The sequence below is a fragment of the Venustampulla echinocandica genome (assembly GCF_003357145.1).
Source record: "Venustampulla echinocandica strain BP 5553 chromosome Unknown scaffold_8, whole genome shotgun sequence".
NCBI classification, from domain to species: domain Eukaryota; kingdom Fungi; phylum Ascomycota; class Leotiomycetes; order Helotiales; family Pleuroascaceae; genus Venustampulla; species Venustampulla echinocandica.
The window spans coordinates 1184812-1211255 of record NW_022474213.1 but is presented as its reverse complement, the minus strand read 5'-3'; the positions used below and the strand labels follow the sequence as shown (position 1 = coordinate 1211255).

At 47.7% G+C, this 26444-nt stretch overlaps 9 protein-coding genes across 9 annotated transcripts; 5 read left to right on the top strand and 4 right to left on the bottom strand.

The window, feature by feature from the left end:
* Positions 1–118: 118 nt before the first annotated feature.
* Positions 119–1069, bottom strand: BP5553_08755 (Uncharacterized protein; the record flags this gene model as incomplete). The annotated part of the gene is made up of 1 exon (XM_032017378.1): positions 119–1069. One exon carries the CDS (start codon positions 1067–1069, stop codon positions 119–121), a length of 951 nt encoding a protein of 316 aa, XP_031866809.1.
* A 1483-nt stretch (positions 1070–2552) lies between these two features.
* BP5553_08754 (Uncharacterized protein) lies at positions 2553–3876 on the top strand (the record flags this gene model as incomplete). Its single annotated transcript, XM_032017377.1, has 3 exons — positions 2553–2643; positions 2700–3079; positions 3127–3876. 3 exons carry the CDS (start codon positions 2553–2555, stop codon positions 3874–3876), a joined length of 1221 nt encoding a protein of 406 aa, XP_031866808.1.
* A 275-nt stretch (positions 3877–4151) lies between these two features.
* BP5553_08753 (Uncharacterized protein) lies at positions 4152–5960 on the bottom strand (the record flags this gene model as incomplete). The annotated part of the gene is made up of 1 exon (XM_032017376.1): positions 4152–5960. One exon carries the CDS (start codon positions 5958–5960, stop codon positions 4152–4154), a length of 1809 nt encoding a protein of 602 aa, XP_031866807.1.
* A 1184-nt stretch (positions 5961–7144) lies between these two features.
* On the top strand, positions 7145–9494 carry BP5553_08752 (Uncharacterized protein; the record flags this gene model as incomplete). The annotated part of the gene is made up of 11 exons (XM_032017375.1): positions 7145–7177; positions 7231–7380; positions 7430–7526; positions 7574–7815; positions 7865–7919; positions 7975–8124; positions 8178–8354; positions 8410–8601; positions 8647–8757; positions 8807–9085; positions 9136–9494. The coding sequence occupies 11 exons, from the start codon at positions 7145–7147 to the stop codon at positions 9492–9494; spliced, it is 1845 nt and encodes a 614-aa protein (XP_031866806.1).
* Positions 9495–9879: 385 nt separating this feature from the next.
* On the top strand, positions 9880–10584 carry BP5553_08751 (uncharacterized protein; the record flags this gene model as incomplete). Its single annotated transcript, XM_032017374.1, has 1 exon — positions 9880–10584. One exon carries the CDS (start codon positions 9880–9882, stop codon positions 10582–10584), a length of 705 nt encoding a protein of 234 aa, XP_031866805.1.
* Positions 10585–10782: 198 nt separating this feature from the next.
* Positions 10783–14952, bottom strand: BP5553_08750 (uncharacterized protein; the record flags this gene model as incomplete). Its single annotated transcript, XM_032017373.1, has 3 exons — positions 10783–13845; positions 13939–14190; positions 14245–14952. 3 exons carry the CDS (start codon positions 14950–14952, stop codon positions 10783–10785), a joined length of 4023 nt encoding a protein of 1340 aa, XP_031866804.1.
* A 1623-nt stretch (positions 14953–16575) lies between these two features.
* BP5553_08749 (Uncharacterized protein) lies at positions 16576–19601 on the top strand (the record flags this gene model as incomplete). The annotated part of the gene is made up of 5 exons (XM_032017372.1): positions 16576–16738; positions 16791–17177; positions 17427–18433; positions 18484–18740; positions 18800–19601. The coding sequence occupies 5 exons, from the start codon at positions 16576–16578 to the stop codon at positions 19599–19601; spliced, it is 2616 nt and encodes an 871-aa protein (XP_031866803.1).
* Positions 19602–20623: 1022 nt separating this feature from the next.
* BP5553_08748 (uncharacterized protein) lies at positions 20624–24115 on the top strand (the record flags this gene model as incomplete). Its single annotated transcript, XM_032017371.1, has 7 exons — positions 20624–20899; positions 20952–22042; positions 22402–22469; positions 22757–22981; positions 23038–23156; positions 23214–23916; positions 23970–24115. 7 exons carry the CDS (start codon positions 20624–20626, stop codon positions 24113–24115), a joined length of 2628 nt encoding a protein of 875 aa, XP_031866802.1.
* A 368-nt stretch (positions 24116–24483) lies between these two features.
* On the bottom strand, positions 24484–25929 carry BP5553_08747 (uncharacterized protein; the record flags this gene model as incomplete). The annotated part of the gene is made up of 4 exons (XM_032017370.1): positions 24484–24915; positions 24972–25147; positions 25207–25320; positions 25680–25929. 4 exons carry the CDS (start codon positions 25927–25929, stop codon positions 24484–24486), a joined length of 972 nt encoding a protein of 323 aa, XP_031866801.1.
* Positions 25930–26444: the final 515 nt, after the last annotated feature.

The window sequence follows — 26444 nt, the reverse complement described above, 5'->3', positions numbered from 1 at the left end:
GGCGATCTCTCGAAACCCGCACCTGGTAAAGCTAGTGTGATATTATCTACTAAGCTAATCTCTCATATATTCCCCACCTTGGTTGTCTTTTAATCAACTAACTAAGTATTTCAACTGTCTACGCTAAAGTTGGTTTACTAAATAGTCTCCCGCTTGCCTGTCCCGATTCTAAACGACATAGACTTTCATTAATCTTGCCAAAAGGTACCTCTTCCAAAGTCGGATTTAGCTTTCCAGCACTAATCAATGCCAGCACAGTACGCAGCTCCTCCTTAGTCCCACCCAACGATCCCCTGATTTCAACGCTATTATAAACAATATCAAACGTGGGTAGGGTCAACTGCTCGCCTCCTAAACCGGTAAGAACGATCCGTCCAGACCGCTTGACGGCTTTGAGAGCCGCAGCCATCGTCGAGGTAATCCCAACAAAATCCACGACAACGTCAAAAACAATGTCCTTGGCATCCTCGAGACGGGAGAAACAGGCCTTCGCACCATCTCGCGTTGCCGCATCGAATTTTCTGTTGTCAATATCGAATCCATACACCATTGCTCCTTGAAGTACCGCAATTCTCAGGCCAACTGATCCTAGACCGCCCAGACCAACGATAGCGACATTCGTTGAGGCAGTGACTCCACCCTCCGTCACAACCGCGTGGTAAGCCGTAGTAATCGCATCTGTTGCGACAGCGGCTTGCTCAAAGCTAACGTTCTCCGGGATAGATTCGAGGTATTTGACAGGAGCAACGACGTATTCAGCATAACCACCATCGTAGTTGAGACCAATCCCACCGGTTGGCGCGATCAAGGCCACCGCTACTCTGTCGCCTATCTGGACCTCTGATACGTCTTCTCCCAGTGTGATAACTTTCCCGGCAACCTCGTGACCGAGGGTAATAGGTCGTTGTTGGATCCACGCTCCTCCTGGTCCACTGATGATATGGCAGTCTGAATGGCATAATCCGCAAGCTTCGACTTGGATTAGCACCTCGCCGGTGGAAGGTTGTGGGACTGCAATATCTTGAAGCTGGAGGCCACTATCGGGACCGTTCCAGCGATAGGCCTTCATCGTGAGATTTGTGAAATATTTATAGACGTGGTTGATTTTTGGATCCAGAGGCCAGATAGTATCAACGATAGAGGGTAAAGTCTTCCGTGTGAAGGGAGATGTGTAGGATTCTCGTGAATCTCGTCGTGGTGGTTCTCAGTGGCTTGTGGTCTATGAAGTTTCACTCCACTTATATAGTTGATCATTATAAGTAAGCAACGCTCAATATTGCAGTCACATAGAGATCTGAGTTCCCATACTGCATTCGAAATCACCGAGGTTGTATCTTTGCGGGGATCAATAACGACGATGAGAGTGATGGTCGGAAAGGATAGGGGAATATTGACGAAAGCACTGTCCTTTAACGCCACTGGGCTCATAATTAACGGTAGCGTTATTATTGCAACAGGTGGCACGAGGGGGCGAGGCCGAGAGCGAGGTTAGGTGAGAGCGGGTCAGCTGAAAGCAGGGCAACCCCACATATGTCTCACAAAACCGATATCAAATACAGCTGACGAACTACATCGCTATCGGCTGCTGCCATGTGCTATCGATACTGTTAGACGGCGCATTTAGTACGTTGTACCGAGGCGTTACACAGTATACGAAATGTCGGGAAAGGCTGGCTTTTAGCTAACCAATAACAACCAAAGATCAGAAGGTGCTGATCTGGTGAGGTTACAGAGCTAAAAGAGTGGGATAAATGAATGCAATTAAAGTCAAATAAGTCGTATATTAGGGGTTAAATTAATTGGTCTCGCGCTAATCTAAGGGGTAGAATCCCGTATTTATAGGTTAATATAGAGTAGATCAAGTGATTAAACTAAATAAAATTAGGTGATTTCCATACTCCTAAAGCACACAGCTAACTATCTATAACCTATAGTAATTATTAGTAAAACAGATAGTCATGCATGAATAATATAGGATTACGTCATATGGACAAGTTGTTAGTGCACACTTGATTGATCCAAGACCTGGCCGTTGCGAGCTCCGGCTTGACTTGTCCTGAAGCTCAATATGATCTGACAACTGCTGACGTTAGTACGTCTACATAGATACAAATTTGAAGGTCTATATAAAGAATATAAGACCAGTTAATACATGTTGTTTGCTTTACTCCTCAATACTGTTAGGCTCTTTATACGAGTGGCAGTTCTGATATTTTATGATAAGTTTGGTGGTAGCTCTGATATTTACCGTTCTCTGTTTCAATAATTATTCAATACGATTACTCGGGGAATTATATTTCTCTTGCGATAATGGTTTAGCTTCAATCTGGACAACCTCGGCTTCCCTCGCCAAGAACCCCCAAGATATTAACTATATTTTAGCTTCAGACGCTACTACACCCCTCACGAAGTTACGCACCCCCAAACCCCGTTGCTCAAATGGCCTATAATCCAGGGGCTGTGCACAGCCATGCATAAGGAAAGAACCTCCCCCCTGCCTTCTTCATTGTAACACATATCCTGTATCAGTATCATTTTCCTATAATATTAAAATGACTTTTGAAACATACCTTCATGAGGCCACTAGGCGCGGCTCCGACCGCACTCTCCCAGGTGTTGTCGTTATAGCAGCCGACAAAAATGGTAAATTTCTCTTCTATGACCATCTTCTCTACAATATTCTAATCTCTCATCCCTAGGAATCACCTATACTCACGCCTCTGGAACACAGTCCCTGGATCCCACTTCCCCTCTCTTTAAAAAATCATTCGCAGTTGACACTACAATGTGGATTGCCTCGTGCACAAAACTCCTCACAGCAATTAGCATCCTGCAGTGTGTGGAGAAGGGGCTCCTTAATCTCGATACCGACCTCTCAGATGTTCTTACCGAGTTTAAGGAGATTCAAATCCTCACTGGATTCGAAGATGAAAAACCAGTCTACAAAAAACCGGAGACTAAAATCACCCTGAGAGCTCTTCTTACCCACAGCAGTGGTTTTGGATATGCAGCATTTGATCCGAAGCTTATGAAAGAAGTTGAATATAGAGGTGGTAAAATTGATATGACAGGCGACTTGGTATGTTATCTCGTCATTATTCAAAGCACCAACTAAATAATTTCCAGCTCGAACACATTTTGCTCCCTCTTCTTTACGAACCAAATACGTCCTGGTCCTACGGAGTCGGGCTTGATTGGGCTGGCCTCGCACTTGAACGAGTCACGGGACAATCTCTCTCCGCCTACATGGATGCAAATATTATCAATCCACTTAGCATGACATCCACGTCCTTCAAACTCCTGTCAAGACAAGATATCATGGCAGCTCGATCAGACATGAGTATGCGGCTCCCAGATGGCTCTCTCTCCCCAAGCCCCACACGCTTCTTTCCCGACAATGCCAAGGATGACTACGGTGGAGCTGGCCTCTTTTCTTGCGCACAGGATTACGTCAAAGTTTTAATTGATCTCCTGCAGGATGACTCAAAATTGCTCTCCCTGGCAAGTAAGGAAGAGTTGTTCAAGCAGCAGCTTTCCACCGAGTCCAAGACGGCGCTGAATTTCCTGCTGTATGGCGATTACGAGGGCAACAAGGATGGAGAAGTGGGCGCCATGTTCAGTGGTGGGTTGCCAACAGGAACAAATGTGGGCTATTCGCTTGGAGGTATGCTAGTAGATGACACTAATGGTGCGGGTCCGAATCGGAGGAGAAAAGGCGCGTTATCGTGGAGTGGACTGCCAAATTTGCATTGGATGGTTGACAGGGAGAAAGGAGTTGCGCTATTTTATGGGAGTCAGCTGCTTCCTCCGGGGGACGTGAAAACAGGGGAGGCTTTTAGTAAGTTTGAGGAGGCCATTTATAAGGGGGAGCTTTAAGAAGCGAGGCAGCGGCAGAGAAGCCCGATTTGTTATGTTCTCTGAGCTGCTAGATAAATACAGGTGTTCTTTATATCCACGTCCTTTGTCACGGTCTACGATGCCTCCTGTAGGTTATCTATTTTCGTCTCTGCCTGTTTTGTTCTAGAGGCTTTGTGCAAAGAAATAGCCAATTGAATTTAGTCTGAAAATAAACTTGTAGATCGTAAGATAGTTTTATATTTATTTATGAACTTGTTTTGCGACAATCTATAAATTAACTGCTATACGCCTACCTACTCAGTCTTCAGCTCCAGTCCAGTAAGCTTCCCGGTCTTCCTCCAATCCTCCAAAAGTTTGATAAAAGCAACAGAACCCCATCCATAAGTTGAATTCCGCAAAGCTCTATCTGTAGCCTGCCCTTCCTGGTTGTAGTATCCAGGCGTACAATCTTTCACAAAATCCCTCTGAAGCTTCCCCCCTTCCATAATAGTCTCCACCCACTTGTCCTCCGCCTCTTGCTCCGCCTCAATACTTTTAACCTTCCTCTCCTTGCATTCGTTAACCACGTAGGAAATGTGCTTCGCTTGCTCACTCAGCATATGCACAAAATTAGGAGTCATGCCTGACTGTACAATGCTGACAATGAAGAGATTTGGAAAGCCTCGAGTCCAAAACCCTTGAAACGTGCTTGTCTTCTCACCATCCTCCCATTTCTGACTTAGCGTATCTCCATTGAGTCCCGTGATCTCGATGCCAATTCTCTTGCTGTAATCAGTGCTGAACTCAAACCCGGTGGAGTAGATAATAGCGTCCAATTTGATTTCCTCGCCATTTGTCACAATCCCATTTTCAGTAATACGTTCGATTCCTTTTCCGTTTGTGTCAATCAGACTAACGTTCTCTCTGTTGAACGTGGGAAGGTAGTCATCGTGGAAACATGGCCGCTTGCAGAATTGGTTGTAGTACGCCTTCAGCTTCTCAGCGACCGCTGGGTTCTTGACAGTCTGATCCACTCTGGCTCGGACTTGCTCCATCTTTCTGAAATCGGCCATTTGTAGAGCAGAAGCCCCTAAACTTGCAGTGGGTTGATCCGTTCCTCCATAAACCGAAAGATTCCTCAAGATGTCGGTCCAGCCATCATTCACAAGATCTTCATCTTGGTGTCCTCCAGAGACGATGATATTGAAATTGTCCATCCTCTTCTGTTGCCATCCTTTCGTCAACGAGGAAGCCCACTCTGGGTTGGTTGGCTGATCAAGTCGCTTGTCCACTGAAGATGGTGTCCGTTGAAAAACGTAGAGGTGTTGAGCTCCTTGAGCGAGGTGAGGAATTACTTGGACCGCTGTTGCACCGGTTCCAATGATTCCAACACGTTTATTGGCCAATTTGCTCAATCCTCCTGTTGTGTTACCTCCAGTATAACCGTAATCCCATCGACTGGTATGGAAGCTGTGGCCCTTGTACGTCTCAATCCCAGGAACGCCCGGCAACTTTGGCTTGTGAAGAGGTCCACTCGCCGTGGCAACGAATTGTGCGCGAATAGTATCGCCACGATTTGTCCTTGCAATCCAACGATGGGTAGCCGCATCCCAGTTCAGGCTGAGAACTTCAGTCTGGAACAGGGCCTTATCGTAAAGACCGAAATGTTTTCCGATGTTGCGCGCATGCTGAAGCAATTCTGGCGCTCTGGTGTACTTTTCCGTCGGCATATAGTTGAGCTCTTCCAACAATGGCATATAGATGTATGATTCGAGGTCACACGCTGCTCCAGGATAACGATTCCAATACCAGGTTCCTCCAAAATCACCCGCCTTGTCGATAATGCGGATATTGGTGGTTCCAGCTTCCAGAAGACGTGCGGCTATGAGTTGACCACCATAGCCACCTCCAACCACGAGGAACTCGATGTCTTCGTCGATTGGAGCACGGGAGAACCCAGGTTTTGTGTATGGGTCTTCGACATAATGCCTCAACGAGCCGGTGTCGACCTCCTGATATTGTTTGATACCATCGTCTCGGATACGTTTGTTACGTTCCTCGTCGTACTTTGCCCTCAACGCGGCTGGATCAAAGGCAAGTCCGTTCGATGTGGCACTGGGCATTTTGTACAATATGTCCGTTGAGATTTGGCAATAGGAGAGATGGTTGTAAACACAGAATTGGTTCCGGGTGCAGCTTTTCTTTTATTTCAATGAGCATATGCCTCGGTATTTCAATAAATATTTTTTTTTGCAACGCAGCTATCATGTATTGAACCACAGTCAAACAATCATAACTTGGAAATAAGATACTTTTCCCTCACTTACCCCACTTACCGAGGGGACATATTACGCTACTTATTCATTATCTCCTCCCCCAAATTCTAGCCGACTAATCCCCTCTACTTTTTCACAATTGGCATCATTTAAGAGGCCAGATATGTCTTCCATAAAGAATACCGAGGTAAGTTTTCACTTATAACCCCACCTCTAGGTCAAGCCATCTAATAGCTTAGGTAGTAGGTGGTGGGTGAGGGTTTTGGTAGCTCGTAACGTATCATAACTGTAGGCCTAGTATCTAAACCAGTATTGCCAAGAGACTTGGCAGCATCAACCACATACTTGCCATTACAGCTCACAATAATGCCACGACATACTACTACACGCTGGTCTAACCTTTAGCTTTGGTGGTAATTGGCGAAGAATGAGGCACGGTTGACCCCGCGTTTACCCCACGTTCATGCCCCTCATTGTGTACGTCGAGCCACAGCAGCACGGGCACTTATTACGGGGCGCGCTATGTGCTTGGCTGCACACGTTATACTACTTTGGTCGTGTTAGCATCCTACCTGGTAGTTTAGACCGTCGATGGTTTCAATTTAGCGCCCATCGATTTTCCAACGGTAAAAAGAAGGGGCACGCTAAAGAGGAATAATTCTACAAAGTCTCGCGCTACTTACAAGCTACCTATGACCTCGGCTCCAAGGAAGAGGTTTGGGGTTGTTAAGTCGATTTAAAAAATGCGGCTGAGGGCTAGCGTTGGCCAAGGTTGGGGTTTAGACATGCCAGAATAACGAAGTACTGGCGATCTCCCACTTCCCGTTTCTCAATTTTGTCGTCAGCTCGAGCCGCCTCTTTACAGCCGGTCCGTTAACGTTGGCAGATATTGGGGTTAGCAGAGGAAGCTAGACAGAAAACAGACAATGGCGTTTGAAGTATATATAAAGGCTAATGGAAATGTCTAATATCTTATAATTGACGTTTGAAGAACTTGACGTTTAAATTTGGACGACAAAACATCAGCTATCATGGCCTTAGAAAATAAAGCAGAGAATGCACAGGTAGGCGACTAGGATCTTGCCCTGCAGCTCTTCCATTACTGAAACTACCTCAGATGAAGTTAGAAGATATCAGCCCTCAACCCCCAGTGTCTCCATCGGCAGCGACACCAACCAAAGTCGAGCTCCTTGCCGAAGGAATTGCCCTTGAAGCCACCCACTATGTCGAGGCTGTTGGATGGAAGTTTCTCGCCGAGCCTTACATAGTGAGAGTTCTCATATTTTTTGTCATGGATATTGCTAATATTTCACAAGATCGGCTCACTTGCTGCGATGTCCTTCGGCTTATTTAGCGCCGCATGGGGCTTTGCTCCTCCAGCATCAGTTCTGATCTGGATCAACGCTGATATTGGTATTGAGTCCCACTTAGCTGTCATATTCATATCCTGATTGTCATAGGATCTGCGACCCAATCCAACGGGTTCCTTTTTTCCGTTATGCAGACCCTTGGGACCACTCTTGGCTATATGTTCGTTGGTCGTTTGTCTGAGGTATATGGTAGACGCTGGGTTATGATTGTCTTTACACTTTTTGGGCTAGTCGGATGTAGGACTCCCCTTTCCACTCTCAGGATCCTGCTTATGTCTTTAGCAATTGTTGCCGGAACAGCTCAGGACCTCAACACATTTATTGGAGCAAATGTAAGTCCTTTTTACCTGTTTGGTAAACGCTGCTCCTAATATCTTTCAGATCCTTATGGGCCTCGCAACTGGTGCTCAATGCTGTTATGCGTTCCTAGCTGGAGGTGAGCTCTTCATTATACCCGCAACAAGCTAGAAACTTGCTTAAAAAAAAACTAGAACTCATGCCTAATAAGCACAAGATGCTTGGTATGGCCATCGTCGTTCTCTTCTGTTTTCCTGGGACAGCCATGGGCGCTTATTTTGCACGATCTCTTGTCGAACATGCCTCGTGGAGATGGATTTACTACATCTATATAATTTCACAGAGTAAGATAAGCTGCTCAAATTCTGTAGCCAATTATCTTGCTGACAATATCTAGCCCTCTCCCTTGCTCTTTATATCATATTTTACCACCCTAAGGAAGCCGCTCAAGCTTTTAATAAGCGCGAGCAAACGAAGAAACTGGATTTTATCGGAATATTTCTCCTAGTTGCTGGCCTCGTCTTATTTATCCTCGGTATCATGACTGGTGGATCTCCATATCCTTGGATGTCTGGTAAGTCTTGGAGACCCGAGCTTCGATCTACGGCAGCTTATTCTGTTCTTAACAGCGCATGTAATCGGAATGATCGTATCAGGAGGCCTTTGTCTTATTGCTCTTTGTGTGTGGGAGCACTTTCAGGGAGAGAACGCGTTTTTTGCTGTTCACCTGTTCAAAGATGTTCGAGGCTTTGGAATGAACTGCATCTGCTCAGCAGTAGGAGGAATTTCATACGTCGCCTTGAGCATCATCTGGCCAACTCGTAAATATTTCTTCCTATTCTAAAATCCTTTCTGACAAGCTGCAGATGTCGCATATCTGTATAGCAGCGGATCATCATGGGAAACTGTGGCTGCTATTTCTTGCACAGTTGGCTTCGGTCTCTGGGGAGGAATGGTCTTCCTAGGACCTCTGTGGGGTGCGTATCTAAATCTTCAAACGCCCCGTAAAGGCTAACACAAAAGCAGGCCCTATCGGACATCCAAAGCTGACCTTGATCATCTCGAAATTGTGGATGACTGCCTTTATCGGAGCTTTGGCTCATTGTGGCCCTGATAATAAGACATTCGCAATTGTCTGCTCATTCCTTGCTGCTCTGCCCATCGGTTTTGTTGAGCAACAGACAGGAGCCATCGCTCAGCTCGTGGTAGGTGATAAAGACATAGGTACATCCTTTGGAACCATGGGTTGCGTGAGAGTTGGCGTTGGCGCAATCGGAACAGCGATCGTGTTGGCCATCCTGAATGGTGAGAATTTTAACTGCATATGTGAGAAGGCTGAGGCTGACATCTTCAAGCAAAACTTCCTGTCGAACTTGAAGCTCATATCCTGCCAGCAGCCCTCAACGCTGGTCTCCCCGCAACTTCGGTAGCTGACCTTTTCCTCGCCGTATTTTCAGCTTCCGAGACAGCGATGGCTGCTGTTCCTGGAATCAACAGCGAAATAATCGCTGCTGTAGGTAGAGCGCAGCTTGAAGGATACGCAGCGGCCTTTCGTTACATTTACTATACAACTATTCCATTCGGGGTTGTGGCAATCGCCTCTGCCATCGCTCTGCGCCCAGTGGCCTATTTACTCACTGACCATGTGCCGAAAATGGTCGAGAATCCACAGGCATATCACGGCAAGCGAGACTTGGAGAAATCTGTAGATTGAGTACACGAAAAGGCTTTTAAAAACAAGAGGATAATATTAAAATAAGATGTGGAAAAGGGAGGAGAGAGATTCTTTAGAAAGGAAGCTGTAGCATATAATTATATACATTGCTCGTTTAGTCTATAACTAGCCCTTGTTTAATCCTTGTTAAGGGCCATTTTGGTTTGAACTTTGACTTGGTCTAATATCTGAAGCTCCCTAAGTCCCGCCTCGGCAATCTGGCTGCCCGGAATTTAACCGCACTCGTGGGATTTCGTCGAACCACGTACCTACCTATGTTTATGATCTGCTACATAAATTTACTCGAGTACCTCACCGAATCGTCGTATATTCACTCCCAGGGAGGCAGAGCAGGCCTTGATAATTTAACTTCATCTATGCAAATATGGTCACCGTCTCCCTCTCAAACGGCAGCTTCATAATCTGCCTCGCACTCACATTCTTCATCAACTACCTCTGCCACGTACCTCCCACTCCTACACCTGAGGCTACACCTACGAAGCCATACTGGAAAGACCGCATTGAAGTTTTGAATGTTGTCTCTTGGAATACATGGATCACCACCCTTCTCGCCTTGGTATGGACATACCACCTCAGTCTAATCCTCTTCCCTACTCTCCATTCAACCGTATGTCGACACCCGGAGCTACTGAATGAAGATCTTTTCACCTGGAGCACCCATAGCACGTTATACATCATCGCCGTCTTTATCTTCGGAATGATGAGACTCGCAGCCTACGCAAAGCTCGGGGAAAACTTCACGTTTGGGCTCACGGTGCCGAGCGGTCTTATTACCACGGGATTATATCACTACATTCAACATCCGTCATATGTCGCGCTATTTGTTGTTCGTGCCGCGGATTTCCTCTTCGTTGAGAGGCTTGATGGGGTCGCGGCCTGCGTGCTTCCTGAGAGGATTGTGAGGGTAAATGGTTTGAGCGGAGGTTTTGCGGGTGTGTCGATGGTGCTATTTGCGTATGGGATCAGCCTAAGGGTTAGGGATGAGGAGGAGATGCTGAGCAAGGAGTTTGGCAAAGAGTGGAAGATATGGCATAAGAGGACAAAAAGATTTATACCGGGGCTTTGGTGAGATAAATTACTATTGAGTACCAGCTTTTGATACAGTCACAGGTAATTGCATGTTGTCCTAGGCTTGTCTGTCAAAACTTCGCCCTTGCGAGTCCTATTTACTTGGATACCAGTATGCAGAACGGCTAAAAGGTCTTTTAAAACTCCTCCTGATTCGTACTAAATGAGCCTTCAAGATAACTCCACCCGCCTTCTGCCCCTACGTTTCCAACTCCACATGCCTTGTCCTAAATGGCTTAAAGGAGATTTCCTTCAACGAAATCTTCATTTCTCCTTCCTCCGCATGGTCATCCCCATATGTCTCACTCTCTACTATGGATACAGTATCCAGCACCGTCTGCTTCTGCTCTTTGACCTTGATCTTGAACATAAAGCTCCGGTACGGCTGCAGTACCCGCAGAATCTCCCCGTTACCTATCCGCTTAGCAAGCATATCTGCTGTGCGGCCATATTCGTCTTGCGCGATGCGATCCGCACCAGCTTTCATAAGGTTCTCTACTGCTCCGATGTTTTGGAGCTCGATGGCTGCGAAAAGCATTATCTGGATATCGACGCTTGACTCTGGACTGATAGTGGCGCCAGCTTCAACGAGAGCGACGGCAATGTCAAAACGCTGGTTGATGTAGGCGATGGTAAGAGGTGTGTAGCCAAAGCGGCTGACCTCGTCGAGGAGCGGCTCATGGCTGAGAAGAAGTTTGGTGCATTCAATGTGTTCATGTATAGCTGCCAAATGCAGAGGAGTTTGCTTGAACTTATCTAGGGCGTCTAGAAGAGGCTGTGCCGGAGATGATAGGAGAAGATCTAGGATAATACATGCGGTTCGGTCGTCGTTGCTGACGATGGCGCAGTGAAGGGCGGTACTGCCCGTTCCAGGCTCTCGAGTGCAGAAGTCTGCTTCCCGAGAGCTCTTTGCCTCGGTGAGGAGATCGAGACGGTGTAGACAGACAAGAGACCATATAGGAAGCTTTTCAGACTTGATGATCTGCGCTGTGTCGGCCTCTGTACTAGTTCCCACGTCTCTACAAAGATCCATAAGATCTGTTTGGCCATATTGCCACGCTACCACAAAGGGGGTCCTTTGGAAGGAATCCTGGATAGCTGAATCGGCTCCTAACTCGAGCAAGTATCGCCCAGCTTCTAGCTGGCCGGCATGGCAAGCCCTGTGGAAGGGGGTCAAGCCATACTTATCACGAGCATTGACTTCTACTGGGTGGTCTTTTAACAACTCAAGGACGTCAATATGCCCACCCTCAGAAGCTACATGGACCACCGTCCGGCTGTCTTCATCTGTGAAAGTAAGATCTGCCTTCAAGTCGATTAAAATTTGTAGAGCTTCCATGTGCCCTTCCTCGGCGGCTCTCAATATCGCAGTGCCACCTCGAGTATCCTTGAGATTGGGATCCGCACCGCCATCCAGTAAAGAAGTTAAGACGTTTACATGATTCCGCTCGGCAGCTAATATCAACGCAGAGCGCCCGCCCTCCTTCTCGGTTACGTCAATAGCAATATTGGAGAATGATAGAAGTTTGTTGACAACACTTTCAAGGTCGTAGTAAGCGGCGAGGGATAGTGCAGTATAGCCAATGGAGTCCTCGAGATTGACTGAAATGTTCGGATGTTTCAGCAAAGCGTGCGCAATGCTAAGAGAGTGCTCGTAGGCAACCTCATCAGAGGACTGGCGAATAGCCGTTATCAGTGGTGTACGATTGAAGAGCTTGGTGTTCCTTGCATTAACGTCCACATCCTGGCCCCTGAGATCAAAATCCAGGAGAAGATCCACCATCTCATCATTTTTCTGAAGAACAGCTTCGAATAGGGCCGTCCTCCCTCTTTCACTGGTCATATTGACGGACGCGCCTAATACTAGCAGGCGCCGAGCTATTTCAATATTGCCTCTCCTGCACGCGTACATGAGTGGAGTCTGCCCATACGTTTCTTCTTGGACATCAATATCCAGAGGTTTCGAATCAAGTGCCGATAGCAATGCCTCCAAATTGAACCAGGCGCATATGTGGAGAGCATGAATATCCCGGCGAACATCCCATTTGTACTGCTCATGTGTATCGGTTTCCCATGCGGCTTGGACATAGGCTTGAATACGTGACTTATCCTGGAGAAACTCAACAGCCGCCATCTTTACCTCTATGCCGGCGTTTCGAACATGATCACCCCAGTGCTCAACTGTGTAAGCAAGGAGGGCATGCTTTTGCTCCTTTATAGCAAACAACTCAGTAGAACAAGACTTGGAAAATGTGTCAAATCCAAAGTAGCTAAGGCATATTTTCGCAAACTCTACCTCTCCTTGAGGAAACCAGTAGCCACGAGTCTGATCAAAATATTCATATAATGTGCGGTCGTCCAGACGTACGACCGAATCCTTGTCTCTGCCAATTGTGATGAAGCCTTTTGTAAATCTCAATATTTCTTGCTCGTCCATTTCGTCGTCGGGGTCGTACTCAGTCTCGCCATGGCGAGTTGCGAGTGCATGCTGTAGTTCTCTTAGTCGCAAGTTTCGCTGCGCATAATAGACTAAGGATAGGATTTTGAGGGCAAGTTTTCTATGCGAAAGAGGTTCTTGGCTTTCAATGCGGTCTTTCAGGTCGGCCTCGTATAACCGGTTGATTGTATCCGAAAGACTGTACTGTCTATTTTCCATCTCTCTTGCGGCCCTCTTGATATCCCCTTTGGTCACCTTGTTAGACAAGGAATTTGTGTATAATTTAGCAAGGAGAAATTTTCCCATAGAGTTGTCGACAATGGAAGATACAATCATACTAAAGAGGGATGTGTCGTCATGGCAGTGCCGTCCGAATTTTGTTGAAATCCGGCGACTCGAGTTCATATCCAGGTCATCCACATCCTCTTCTGGAGGCATCTGCTCCTTGATTTTAGATTTTACGTAGAGCTCCAGGTCATCTTTGTCGGCAATAATATCAACCTCTAGGGTATTGGGCAAGGCGAACTCGTGTGTGGGATCCACAGTGCATGATTCATCTTTCCCTCTGCAACCTGCGCACATGTCAATTCTGGTCTCCTGAGGGCAACTCACGCATCGATAGTATAAAGTCGCCTTCTGTTTACAGATATCACAGTGAATCTCATAGGCGGACCGCTCTTCGTCTCCCCTAGCTGTGGTCAAAAGCCTTAGCCTATCTGAAGAGAGCCGTCGGAGCTGCCTCTCGATAAAATCTCGGCATTCAATCGGGGCTTCATCTAATGCGTCGACGACAACGTAGATTCGACTATAAAACTGAACTTCAGCCTAAAGCTTAATTAGTATATGTTGGCTAGGGAAAATCAAGTCGGCTGCAAAGCACGAGAGCGGTTAGCTAGGTTAACAGAGGAGATTGCTTACTTTGAAAAGCTCCATCAACTCATTCTGCGTTGGCTGTGCATTTAAGCCAGTTGCTTTCTTCCAAGCTTGGTAAACATCAGGAGATATTTCACTTGGACCCTTGAGCTGGATTAACTGCTTGAGTAGGCTACCCAGAATTTTCTTGGGTGTATGGGCGATCGATGGGGTCTTCTCAAAATATATGCAGAGAGTTGGACTAATGGCGGAAAATTCGCATGTCAAATAATTGACCACGATAGAGGAGAGCACTGTCTACAATATCTGCGGTCAGAGAGTTGAGAGCATCCGGATAGTTGGGCGGCATACTTTGCCCGTTCCAGTGTCCCCATAACAACGTAGCACAGCCAGTGAATCTTCCTTCCAGCACTTGAATTCAGGGAGATCCAGAAACCAACTGCTTGAGCGGGTAGCCATCTCGAAAATCTCGCGTTGACGGGCTTGGAAGTCGAGGGGCGAAAGCCAGCGCTCGATGTCTTTCCGCTCAACCTCTTCTCGCCGCGCTTGCTCCTCTTTTCGCTGTCTCTCGCCATTCGCCGCCATGTTTTTGGTCATCTCGTGAGTTTCTCTCATTAAAGCCATCTGGCTGCGCGAGAGAATAATGTTCCCAATGCTCAACCTCACGTTGATAGCCTGACAATATCCCTGGATAGCCCTGAAGAATTCTTCCATTGCCTTCTTCTCCGAATGCCATTTGAAGTCTTTCAGCCTCTGCTTAAAGGTTGACTCCTTCATCTTCAGCGTCTTCACCATCTTAGCCATGGTCCTCTCCAGGCCAGCCAGCGGCGAACTGGCATTCACAGGATCCAGTGGCTGTAGCCATGATGCATCAGGGTCGGATTTCCCCTTTTCGATGCATTGATTAAGGGCCCACTCCAAGTCGGCAACGCAATTAAGCTGGCTCTTGAAATCTTCACGCTCCTCGCCGGCTTTGATGAAATCTTCGGCGAATCTGTAGGCAGATTTCAAAGCATCGAATATGGCAGCACTGCTTGCTATGATCGAGAGGGGATCCATTTCGACCCTGCGTCAACAGCGCGTGCTAGTATCCAGGGAGCCGCACTTGGTATTTGCAAACGAATCATCCACTCCCGCTGCTCACCGGCTTCAATGCCTACACAGGTGATGCAGATCTGAACGCACTATTACGCGTGGACTTGTGGACTTGTGGGCAGCCGACGCATCCCAGGCCCAGGTGCCGTTTCGACCGGCAAATCCTTTGGTAGGACAAGGTAGCGAGTACTTCTACGGCGGGGTGGGTACGAAGTAATGTACAGAGTAATACTCGAGAGGGCGTATCTATGCCACAATTGCGGGTGACACAGTACAGTAATATCCAGGCGTCTCTTGATGATTGGGGGAGCTGTTACTCTGTACTTCGTAGTGGGCTAGGGAACGCTTCTGCTATCAAAGAGTATTGTCGTATTTTTAATAATAACAATACAGTGCCACGAAGGCGCAGCTCATCATCCCAAGCCGTTCAAGCGCCCAGGGTCTGAGACGTTGCGCCCTTGACATCTCATCACAAGTGCTGCGCGCTGACTGGACGGCTGTACGACACGCTGGGTGAGAGTACTCGAGTATTGGGGTAGATCCTTACGACGTAGACGGCGCATGCTTCCGCATCCGAATAATAATAATTGCAAGCTCCATTTCTCGTTCGCGTCGAGCGTTACAGCCTTATATTCACAGGCACCAGCCAATCTTCCTACTTGCCACGAGGCGCTGGGAGCAACGGTACTCATACAGTAAGTAGTATCATACCCGTACGCCGAGGCTCCGGAGCGCCGGAACAGGAGTCCCCCCAGCACTCCACGTTGGACAGTACAGTACAGTACGTGCTTCGTCGTACCGAGCAGCTGTACATAGTATCTCCGGAGAGTGGGCGGACGACGGGTGGTCCTCGGGCAGTGTGTATATGGAATGGCATGGCATGGCATGGCATGGCCAATTTAGCTTGCGGCCCCCAAAAAGCTTCAGATGCTTCGTACAGTACTCAGTGCAGCACTTCGCTGAGTTGGAGGGTTTCCGCGGGTTCGCGAACGCCGGAAATTCCAGCGATGCAGGCCACCAAGTCTGCAAAACTTTTCACACCCAAAGCTTGAAATATAATACAAATACAAAGGCAATACAATACAATACACGGCAGGCAGGTCAGGTCTTGACTGTTCTGCGCCGACCGTTACAAAACATCTATTTCCGTCGCTCTGCCCACCGCGCCGCAACTTCTCGCCCCCAGATATATCAGTCAGCTGTCCATCTCAGCCCTGCCCTGCCATGCGGTGTTGTGTTGAGTTGTGTTTGGAGACCTGAACAGCAACAGGAACATGAACCGTGAACGAGCGCCCAGCCATCTGTCAGCGCTAGAATCCCCTGTATATGCATCCAGTGCTCCTTCAAGGGAAATTGCAAACCCCGCGAGCATGGCTGCTTGTACGTAGCGCGGAGAGTATTTGAACTCGCCGCCATCTGTAAAGTACAGGCACGGGGAATCCTTGGATACCTTAGCTTTTGATATGTTTTAGCATCGCTCATCCTCTCCTCCCTGCTCCGTGGATCTTGAAGTCGGTCTTTACCTTTCGATACGTACAGTACACGTATGTATACGTACACGTACCTGTACCTGTACATTTTATCACTATGATGATACGGTCGCTCTTTTCCGCTCCCCGCGTGCTCCTTTGGTGCCTGGCGGGCACACAGGTATGCGCTGCGCCGGCCTCCAGTTCGGATACTGCAACACCAGCCAGAGCAACTGCCGATCCCTCTTCGACAGCATGTGGGGATATAGTAAATTCAGGCAGTGGGCATCACCGTGGGCGATGAGTTGATCAACACGTTCTGATTTTTCTTAGGAATCTATTTTAAAGCGAGTGATATTTACGAGTGCCTGATTTCGGTTCCATTCAATGCAGCTGTTGCCACTGGATTTATCGACTACTACATCGACACAATCCAGTTTCAATCCACCTTGGCCTATCTCAAAAACCCCCCATCGAGTTATCAGCGTCATCCGGTGGATCTGGTTGCCGGTCTCAATAAAATAAAGCAATCTATCACCACCGGGGCATTTGCGAACCAGTATGAGTTTGAGGCCGCTCTTCAGAGATTAATATATTCAGCCCACGACACCCACCTTGACCTTACAGCGGGGATCCTTGGAGCGTTTTCCTTTGGCGCACCAGTGGCTATTGTCTCGGTGTCCCTGGACGGAACCCAACTTCCCAAGATTTACTTTTCCGGTAAGTAACTTGGAGCATTTCTTCCACAAACACGCGAAACGGCCATCTTAGTGTGCCCGGCTTTGCATGGTTGAGCCTGTTAGACAGCATCAGATTGTCAAGTTCTGTTGATCGGCTACTCAGATGAGCTAGAATCTGGAGGAACCCATCTTTATCTTGTTTGGCTCGACCGTACCACCATTCTTTAAGCCTTGTGATGCACTGATGCTTGATCACCAAACCGTTAGTCAAGGGCTAATAAAACGTTAGATGACATTTCCGACAGCCAAAACGATGGTACTTGGCAGCCATCAGCGATATCAAAGATCAATGGTCAGAATTCCATGGACTACCTTCAACAATATGCTGCAGACAATGCTGTAGGTGGTCTTGAATCGCATGCGGATTTCAATCAATTGGTTGCCAGTCCCGCACTGGATATTCAAGGGTATTTCCCCATTTGGACAGGTGCCGGGACATTCTACCCAGGAGATACCCTTACATTTGTTTTTGAGAATGGGACCAGCGTCGGGCCTATGCCATGGATTGGTGTATATAATAGTCCGGGAGAAACAGGCCCCTTGGAAACAGGCGGTGATTTCTACAACTTTTTTGTGCTAGGGTACTATCCAGCCTCATATGTCCCTTGGACGAATGATGAACCTACCGACGACTCCACGGATCCTTCTGCAGCTACTTCGACTTTCCCCGCCGCAACAAGCACCTCCATGGCCAGCCCCACCCCATCCTCATGGAACCACTCAGCTTATCCAAGCGCCCCTGATGTTGTTCAACCTGATCTTGGTATTTTTGGTACAGGATCTTTGTCAGGCTATTTTCTCAATAGTTCGTCAATCGCTGTTCTCAGTATCCCCAGCTTCTATATGAATCCAGAAGCAGTTGATGACTTCTCAAATACCGTGGCTCAATTTCTGTCGTCGAGCAAGGCTGCCGGTATGAAGAAGGTAGTCATCGATTTGCAGCAGAACGGTGGTGGAGACAGCCTGCTTGCATGGGATACTTTCAAACAATTCTTCCCGACAATCGACCCTTATGGGGGAAGCAGGTTGCGAGCCCATGCAGCTGCAAACTCTATGGGATCGACAATAACCGGATATTTCGATGAGCTGGATGAGGAGTACTATGACTTTTACGGTTTATATGCCAACGAATGGGTCTCATCAACCCGTATTAATGTGACTACAAACCGGAACTTCACCTCATGGGCCGAATTCTTTGGCCCTCATCCAGCAAACGGTGATATTTTCACCAGTGTGGTAAGTTCTCTAGTTGGCAGGGCCTGTTCACTAATCTGATATTAGTATAGCAACGGTATGATCTAAACAATATATTGTTTGACACGCTATCGGTTGGAAGCCCAAATAATTCGTTTAGCGTGTATGGGTCTGCTGGCCGACCCGCGAATGCAACTCAGCCATACGCTGCAAATGATATCATCATCCTCTCAGATGGGCTCTGCTCATCTACATGTGCACTATTTATGGAAATGATGCATCATGAAGCAGGGGTCAGGACTGTTGTCGCTGGCGGCCTGCCCGTGTACGGGCCTATGCAAGCACCCGGGTGCGTTCACCCGAAGTAATCCAACCCCAAACATAACCGGTATGCTAACTAGCATGTAGTCTCACTCGTGGTGCGCGCTCCTACGGCATGGATATTCTTGACGCAAACATTGATTATGCTGAGGCGCTGTTAGAGTGGGAAAAGGACCCTAATCCCTTCTTTCTACCGAATAGAACGGAAGCTTTGGACGTTTTCGTGTTGGCGGGATCAATCAACCTTCGAGACCAGGTCAGAAAAGGCGAGGATATTCCCTTGCAATTCGTGTATGAAGCTGCAGATTGCAGGATTTTCTATACGCCACGGACTGTCTTCAACTATACAGCGCTCTGGCAATATGCCGCTGACGCTATCTGGACAAACCCATCCCTATGCATCAAGGACTCTACTGGTTTCTCATCAATCAACACCACAAAAACAGCAATACCGACAGCGTCCGCTCCCCCCTCAGAAACCCCCAGCCCAGCACCAGCCAAACTCGGCTCCATCATCATGTCAATGATCTCAAGTCCCTCAGCGAACCAGAAGCCCATACTCGACTCAAAATTCCAAGTACGAAGTACCTCTCGCGATGGACAGCCGTGTCCTACAAATGGCGAGTGCGGGAAGGGCTTTTTCTGCTTTCAAACATTCACCACATGCGCAAGCGGGAAGCCCACGCTAGTGCCAACCTGTGTGCCGAGATGCTCCGTCAACCAAGAGAGATGTTCCAACAATGCGTACTGCCAGCCTCTGCAAAAAGAGGAATCTGATCTCCAAAGCAGTTTCGTGGTTGTTTCCGGATTTTGTCGACCTCCAAGAAGCGTCTGTGCTCCATCCACGAACAGTAAAGTCAAGTCTGGCATGCCTGCCCCTCCTCATTAAGCCACACGGCTTGAAGGTTTTGTAAGGAAGAGATAATCATCCAGCACATTCACCTAATCTAATCCGTGCCTGGGTGTGCGGTAGCTTAATTTATTCGCCTGGCTTCCTGATCCGGGAGCAATGTTAGCTGTTATAGGAGGTTCTGAGGAATTTGCCTGTTTGGAACTGGAGGAGAATGCGTATCGCAGCAAGTCGGGCTACCTTTTGCCAAATTCCAATGCTAGGGTATTGTCACATTTGTGGCTATAGTGAGGGAATAATAGATTAGAGAGGAAGTTAAGGTGACTAAATAGGTAGGAAATATAGCTAATGAGCTTTTGTTTAGAATCTCTATTAAACAACGTTAATGGGAACCGTCGGACTTTGTGTAATGACTTCTGCGCTTTACGGCCGCCCCGTATCACTATTAAGGCCCCAATATATCATATTCCGGACCTCCTAGTCGGTAGCTATGATACTATAAATGCTACGCCATATATCCCTCAATTTCGCGAACATTACATCACTTTCATTTCCACCCATGGTCTTCCTTCCCTCCACTTCTTCAAGCGTGGTAAGTGGCGGACTATAAAGGATTTCGGGGATGTACATTTCTTGACAGGAATACTTCGTAGCAGGAATAAGAAGCGGCGCACGGACCTTGCCATAGCACGTGGGAGAAATGTATTAGTCATTCTATTGGCTAATCTACCACGTGATAATGTTTCGTTACTGGTAATTTAGTCACGTGCCTATACCAGCAGTGCCGTCCGCCGCCTGATTCCGTTCCGCTGTCCGATGACAACGATCCGCCCTAGCTACCTACCTTGCCTTGACTACGCAAGCATTAGCTGTCGACCCTTTCGCCTTACCTTCAACCTACGAACCTTTCTCATACAGACTCTTTTGAAATATGGCACCGGGAAGGGCTTGAATATCATCGGATACTGCCACTGTCATTGCTAGATTCGTCTCAATCTTCCCTCGATCGGTCTTGATACCCCCACACCCCGTCTGCCCCGCTTCCCAAATCTCTCGTTTCGATGGAGCACGACGATTTCGCCAATGTCTCATGGCAGAGCGACTCTGCCGGCCAGGGTGCCCGTCTCTCGTCTCCAAACCCAGGAGTTGATGCTGGAGAAGCTGCGGCTGGGAATCCAGAAGACGGGAGACATGGCGGTGGCCAACCTGCCCGAAATGCGGACCCAATGGATCTAGCTGGTATGGAAGGTGGAGTTTTGGAATGCACAGTCTCGAGCCCTATCAAAGAGAACGACGGGTCTAAAGATGCCTATGTGTCGTATCTGGTTACTACAAACGTTGGTATTGCTGAATCAGAGGATTCCGCTATTGCTGATATGATAGTTGTAGACCACCTTTCCATCCTTCCAAAAGCCGAAGACGCGCGTCCGCAGACGATTTACCGATTTTGTCTTCTTGTATAAGACGCTATTCAGAGAATATCCAGCGTGTGCAGTGCCACCCCTGCCAGACAAGCATAAGATGGAATATGTACGGGGTGATCGGTTTGGACCAGATTTCACATCCCGCCGAGCGAACTCTCTACAGCGATTTCTGGCCCGACTCTCCCTCCATCCTATCCTCCGAAGGAGTGCTCTCCTCATCATATTTTTGGAAAGCTCTGACTGGAATGCTACTATGAAGATCCGTCCACAGCGGGGTTCAAGCGCCTCTGAGCAAGGGGCGTCAGGCGTCTTCGACAATTTCACGGACACGTTTATAAACGCTTTCACCAAGGTCCACAAACCGGACAAGCGTTTCATCGAAGTGAGAGAAAAGTCCGACAAACTTGATGAAGATCTCGGGCATGTAGAGAAGATTGTCGCAAGGGTGGCCCGCCGCGAAGGGGACCTAGAAACAGATTTTAAGGACTTGGCTGAACAATTCCAAAAGCTCATCGTCCTAGAGCCGGGAGTTGAGCCTTACATCCACGCTTTTGCGGCGAGCGTCGAAGACACCTCGGCTGGGACAAAGACACTCAAAGAGCATACTGACCAAGATTATCTGGGTAGCTTGCGCGATATGCAGGCATACAGTCTGGCACTCAAAAACCTTTTGAAGGCGCGAGAACAAAAACAGCTTGACTTCGAGCAACTAACCGAATATCTTACGAAGTCGACATCAGATCGCGATATTTTAGCTTCCCCTGGCGGGTCTCTCTCGAGCACTGCCGGGTTCATACGCAGCAAAATAGAAGATGTGCGGGGCGTAGACCATGAGCAGTCACGCCGTGAGCGTCTACGGAAGCTCGAGTTGAGGATAGAAGAACTCACAAGAGAGGTCGAAGAAGCTAAGAAGACGACGGAGGCTTTCGATGAGGAAGTAGTCAGGGAAGTAGGGGACTTCGAGAGGATTAAGAGGATTGAGTTCAAGACGCAATTCCGTGCATTAGCGGATACACACGTGGAGTTTTACGGCAATACCATTGATATCTGGGAAAAGTATGTGAGAGAGATGGAGAACCTTGGTGCGCCAGTCGCGTAGCTTTGGTTTGGTTCCAAACTGTAGACATGTTTATGCGGTGGGGTGTACTCTTGAAGCTGTAATGGCATTTAGCGTACTTCAGTAAAGTAGACTTAATCAAATTATACCTCCTAGCTCATGTCACTATTTTTGTCATGTGAACGACCGGCAGCATTGATGTTGAAGCTAGGTAGGTACCTAGTAGCTGAATTGTATTGTATCATTGCACGTGAAATTCGGACTATATCAAGGACAATGCCACCTTAATGCGAACTAATTCTCCTTTGGATATACTTTCGTAGCAGATTACATCGGGCACATGTAAAATCTTAATTAGGTATTTGAGTTACAAAGCCGCCACGGCTTACATACTCCGCAAGGCTGAGCGTGGGCCAGACCCCTTCGGTTTGGAATCAACCTGTTACAGGCCGTATTTTTGGCGGGGCTCTTCCAGTGCCTAAGTTCCGCACCACGACAATTAGAAATCAACATCAACTTCAACAATCATAGATCCCCAGAACCTTCCCTCCCCTCATCGGCTCCATAACAAAGCGGACTCCATTATCACCGCCGAATTCGCATATAAGTACCTTAACGCGCGGCCCTTCGCTCTCAATTGCCACTCAAACGACTGCAAAATCGAATACGTCAAGGAAGAGCAGCATAGAAAGCAGTCAAACTGTTTTCCTCAGCGGTCAAGAGGTCGTTACGCTCTGGGTTATCGGGATTCAGTCTTGCCGCTGCGGCTACGACTCAGCAGAATCCTGTGGTGGTAAAACAGAATCACGGTCTCGTCGGTGCGACTGGTCTCCTGGGTAGGAGCACGGAGAGAAGAATGCATAGCAAAGTGGTGATTATTGGCTCCGGCCCTGCAGCGCATACTGCGGCTGTTTACCTTGCGAGAGCAGAATTGAAGCGTGAGTCGTCCTACCTCTGCTTGGTCGATATTGGAGTGTTGCTAATTGGGCTGTAGCCGTCATGTATGAGGGGTTTCTCGCGAACGGCATTGCTGCTGGTGGACAGTTGACCACGACTACGGATGTGGAAAATTATCCTGGCTTCCCCGATGGTATTAGTGGAAGTGCGTTGATGGTATGACACTCGTTTCGCCCTTATTCAAAGGGGAGAAATGCTGATTGTATTCGTTAGGATAACATGCGTAAACAATCCGAACGGTTCGGCACCGAGATCTTCACCGAAACCGTAGTCAAACTCGACCTCTCGAAACGTCCTTTCAAATACTGGAAAGAATATGAAGAGGATAAGGAGCCTCATACCGCAGAGGCAATCATTATCGCCACCGGCGCATCAGCCAGACGACTCGGACTGCCTGGAGAAGAACAATATTGGCAGAATGGTATCTCAGCATGTGCAGTATGCGATGGTGCCGTACCGATCTTTAGAAATAAGCCGCTAGTGGTTATTGGTGGTGGGGACTCCGCTGCTGAAGAAGCAATGTTCTTGACAAAATATGGATCGCACGTTACAGTTCTAGTCAGGAAAGACTTCCTCAGAGCATCGAAGACGATGGCGAACCGCTTATTGGCTAATAAGAAAGTCACTGTGCGATTCAACACCGTTGGACAGGAGGTCAAGGGTGATGATAGGGGTTTGATGAGCCATATGGTTATCAAGAACGTCAAGACCGGTCAGGAAGAGACGATGGAGGCGAATGGTCTTTTCTACGCTGTGGGTCATGATCCCGCGACTGCTTTGGTTAAAGGCCAGATCGATTGTGATGATGAAGGGTATGTTCTAACTAAACCCGGAACGAGTTATACAACTGTTGAGGGTGTATTCGCTGCTGGTGATGTGCAGGACAAGAGGTATCGACAGGCTATTACTTCTGCTGGTATGTTTCACCTCCCTTCAGCACATACGAGGAGACTCTAATCTTTCGTCTAGGCTCCGGATGCATAGCTGCCCTTGAGGCAGAGAAGTTTCTGGCTGAGCATGAAGATAGCATTGAAAATGATCTAGAGCAAGATAAGAATCCGAAGAAGGGCGTCGTTGATGAGGTCCCTGAGTACAGGTCTAACCCGTTGCTATAGAGAGTTCTATTGGTACCTGGGTCGCTTGGATGCTTTCTTCCTAAGCATGATAAACTTCTAAAAGCATTATAAAATAGAATTTAAACCGTCTAGTTTTCGACCGGATGCATTAAAAGACATTTTAAGTAATTACGTCGATATTCCTTGTGCATCTTCATATTTACTATACATCCTTCTCCGAAGGGTTTATTTATCCTCTACCTGTAAGATTTTACATGTGCCCTACTCACTCTCCATATCTCCTTTTCCACTGTTTCATATGGAGATCTTTATACGACCCGTTTCAGTTGATACCCGGGCGAGAAGCCATCAAATCAAAGCTTATCAAATATTCGACATATCCAACGCTGGGGTAACTCCTTAAATTCTCAAGTCCCATTGCTGCTGGCTTTCGGCTCCTTTGGTACCAACCCTGCAGCCTTCCTTCTAGCCACCGAAACCTTCTTCAGCCTCTCATCTTCATCTGTAGTATAGTTTAAATAAACTTCTGCCAAAGCAGCATTCAAAAGGAATCCCAGCACACCCGACGAACAAAAAACTAGATTGAACATTGCAGCCTTCTGCTCCGGATACCTCGCATCCATACCCGCCAGCACAGCAACATACGTACTTGTATCCACGCCAGCTGTGAGATTGGCGCATGCAGGAAAGCGAGTGAGCATCAATGCCATTTCTTCCGGTGCTCTGGTGGTGTAAAGGAAGGCGATTTCGCTACAGCTTTTAACGAAATGGTATCTATTTGGGGCGAAGCGCAGTATGCTCAGGATGAGGGGCGTCATCCATATTCTCAGCGAGAGAATCTACGCTTTCGTTAACAAGGCAGTGGTGGGAACTGGTGTTGGGAAAGGAGACTGACAGAGCAAGCATATGCCCAGCATCTAATGACCCATACGCGATGCTGGTCGATATGGAGATTGCGGATACCGCTCCAGGCCTTGTAGATTGACACTGTAATTGCCGTTGATAAGGCCCAGACGAAGCATTGGAGGTCGAAGCTGCCACCGAAGGAACGGGGCCCAATCTTAATCGCAGCTACAAACTTTGGTCAATCTGATCTTCGTTTCAACATGATAGGGATAAGGAAGACTTACTGATATTGCCCATCATTAACGCTACGAAAAGGAATTTCCCTGAAATCTTGTGTAGATACATGTACTTCCTTCGCATAATTGGGAGGAATTGTAGAGGCAATAAGATTCCGGCAGCTGTTTTGCAGGAGTTAGCTCGCCTCTATTCTAGTACAATATTCTGTTTCCCCTTCTTTTTTTGGCCTAAAGATCTTAACAGTAAGAAATAATTGCGTCTCAGAGGAGAATATAGCCATGTGATATATAGAAGGGGACGAATCCCCCAACTTCACCCGCACTTCTCCGGTAGAAATCCAAGCATGCCGCCTGAGTCGTAAGCAAATTGAATATCGCGCGAGGTATTCCCTATTCATTCGTTTATCCATCAATTTTACACGCCACCGCCGCGCACATGTCACTCCAGAAATGTCTCCAGGCCCTGCGCCAAACAGTGGAGCAAAACACGTTTTAGATAAACGTGAGATTTGGAAACTTACGAATAACGCTCCATAAATGCAACTGAATCCCCAACTTCATGGTCGGTTCTCGAAACCAATATGCCTCACCCACCGTCCGCGCACCTCTCCATTCCAGCCACCAACCCCCCTCCTCTCGATTGCCATAATTTAGCCATCTCAACTCAGATATACAGAAGACGGCGAAGACGCCGGTGGTGAGGAGGAAGTAGATCAGGGAGCTCGTTTTGGTGAAGCCTGTTATTCTAAGGGCCCCCTGGGGAGTGCCCATGGTATTTATATTGCTTTGTCCGAGAAATGGACGGGATGAGTGTGTTTTGGACTCTTAGCCCTCGATGTGAAAATACTCGAAGGATAACCTTGAGGATAGCAGGCCTGGGTTCGACCTAAGCTCGGGCATTAAGATCGAGACTGTGATTGAATAGATCAACGAAAAGGATAACGGAAATGAGATTGGAATGGGAACAAGGCAGTTGATGGCAACATCAATTTCTTTTGAAGTCCCGGTCGGTGGGATGTTGCTCCTGGGACACCCTGTTGTACAGCCCTTGCTCGCCAGGTTTGGATGTTGCAATACGCCGTACGCACGTAAGCCTCAATGAACCAGGGTTTACGAGAGAGTTAAAAAGTCTATCAGCGGAGCTCGTCCTTGAAGGATGCTCGCCTATTAGCATGTGCCAATGGTAAAATATTTCTAGCTGAATGGACGAAATAAAACTATCTAGGGATATCTATCAAACGCTCCGCCAACTCCGTGCTCAAAAATGCCCAAATCGAATGCTATTA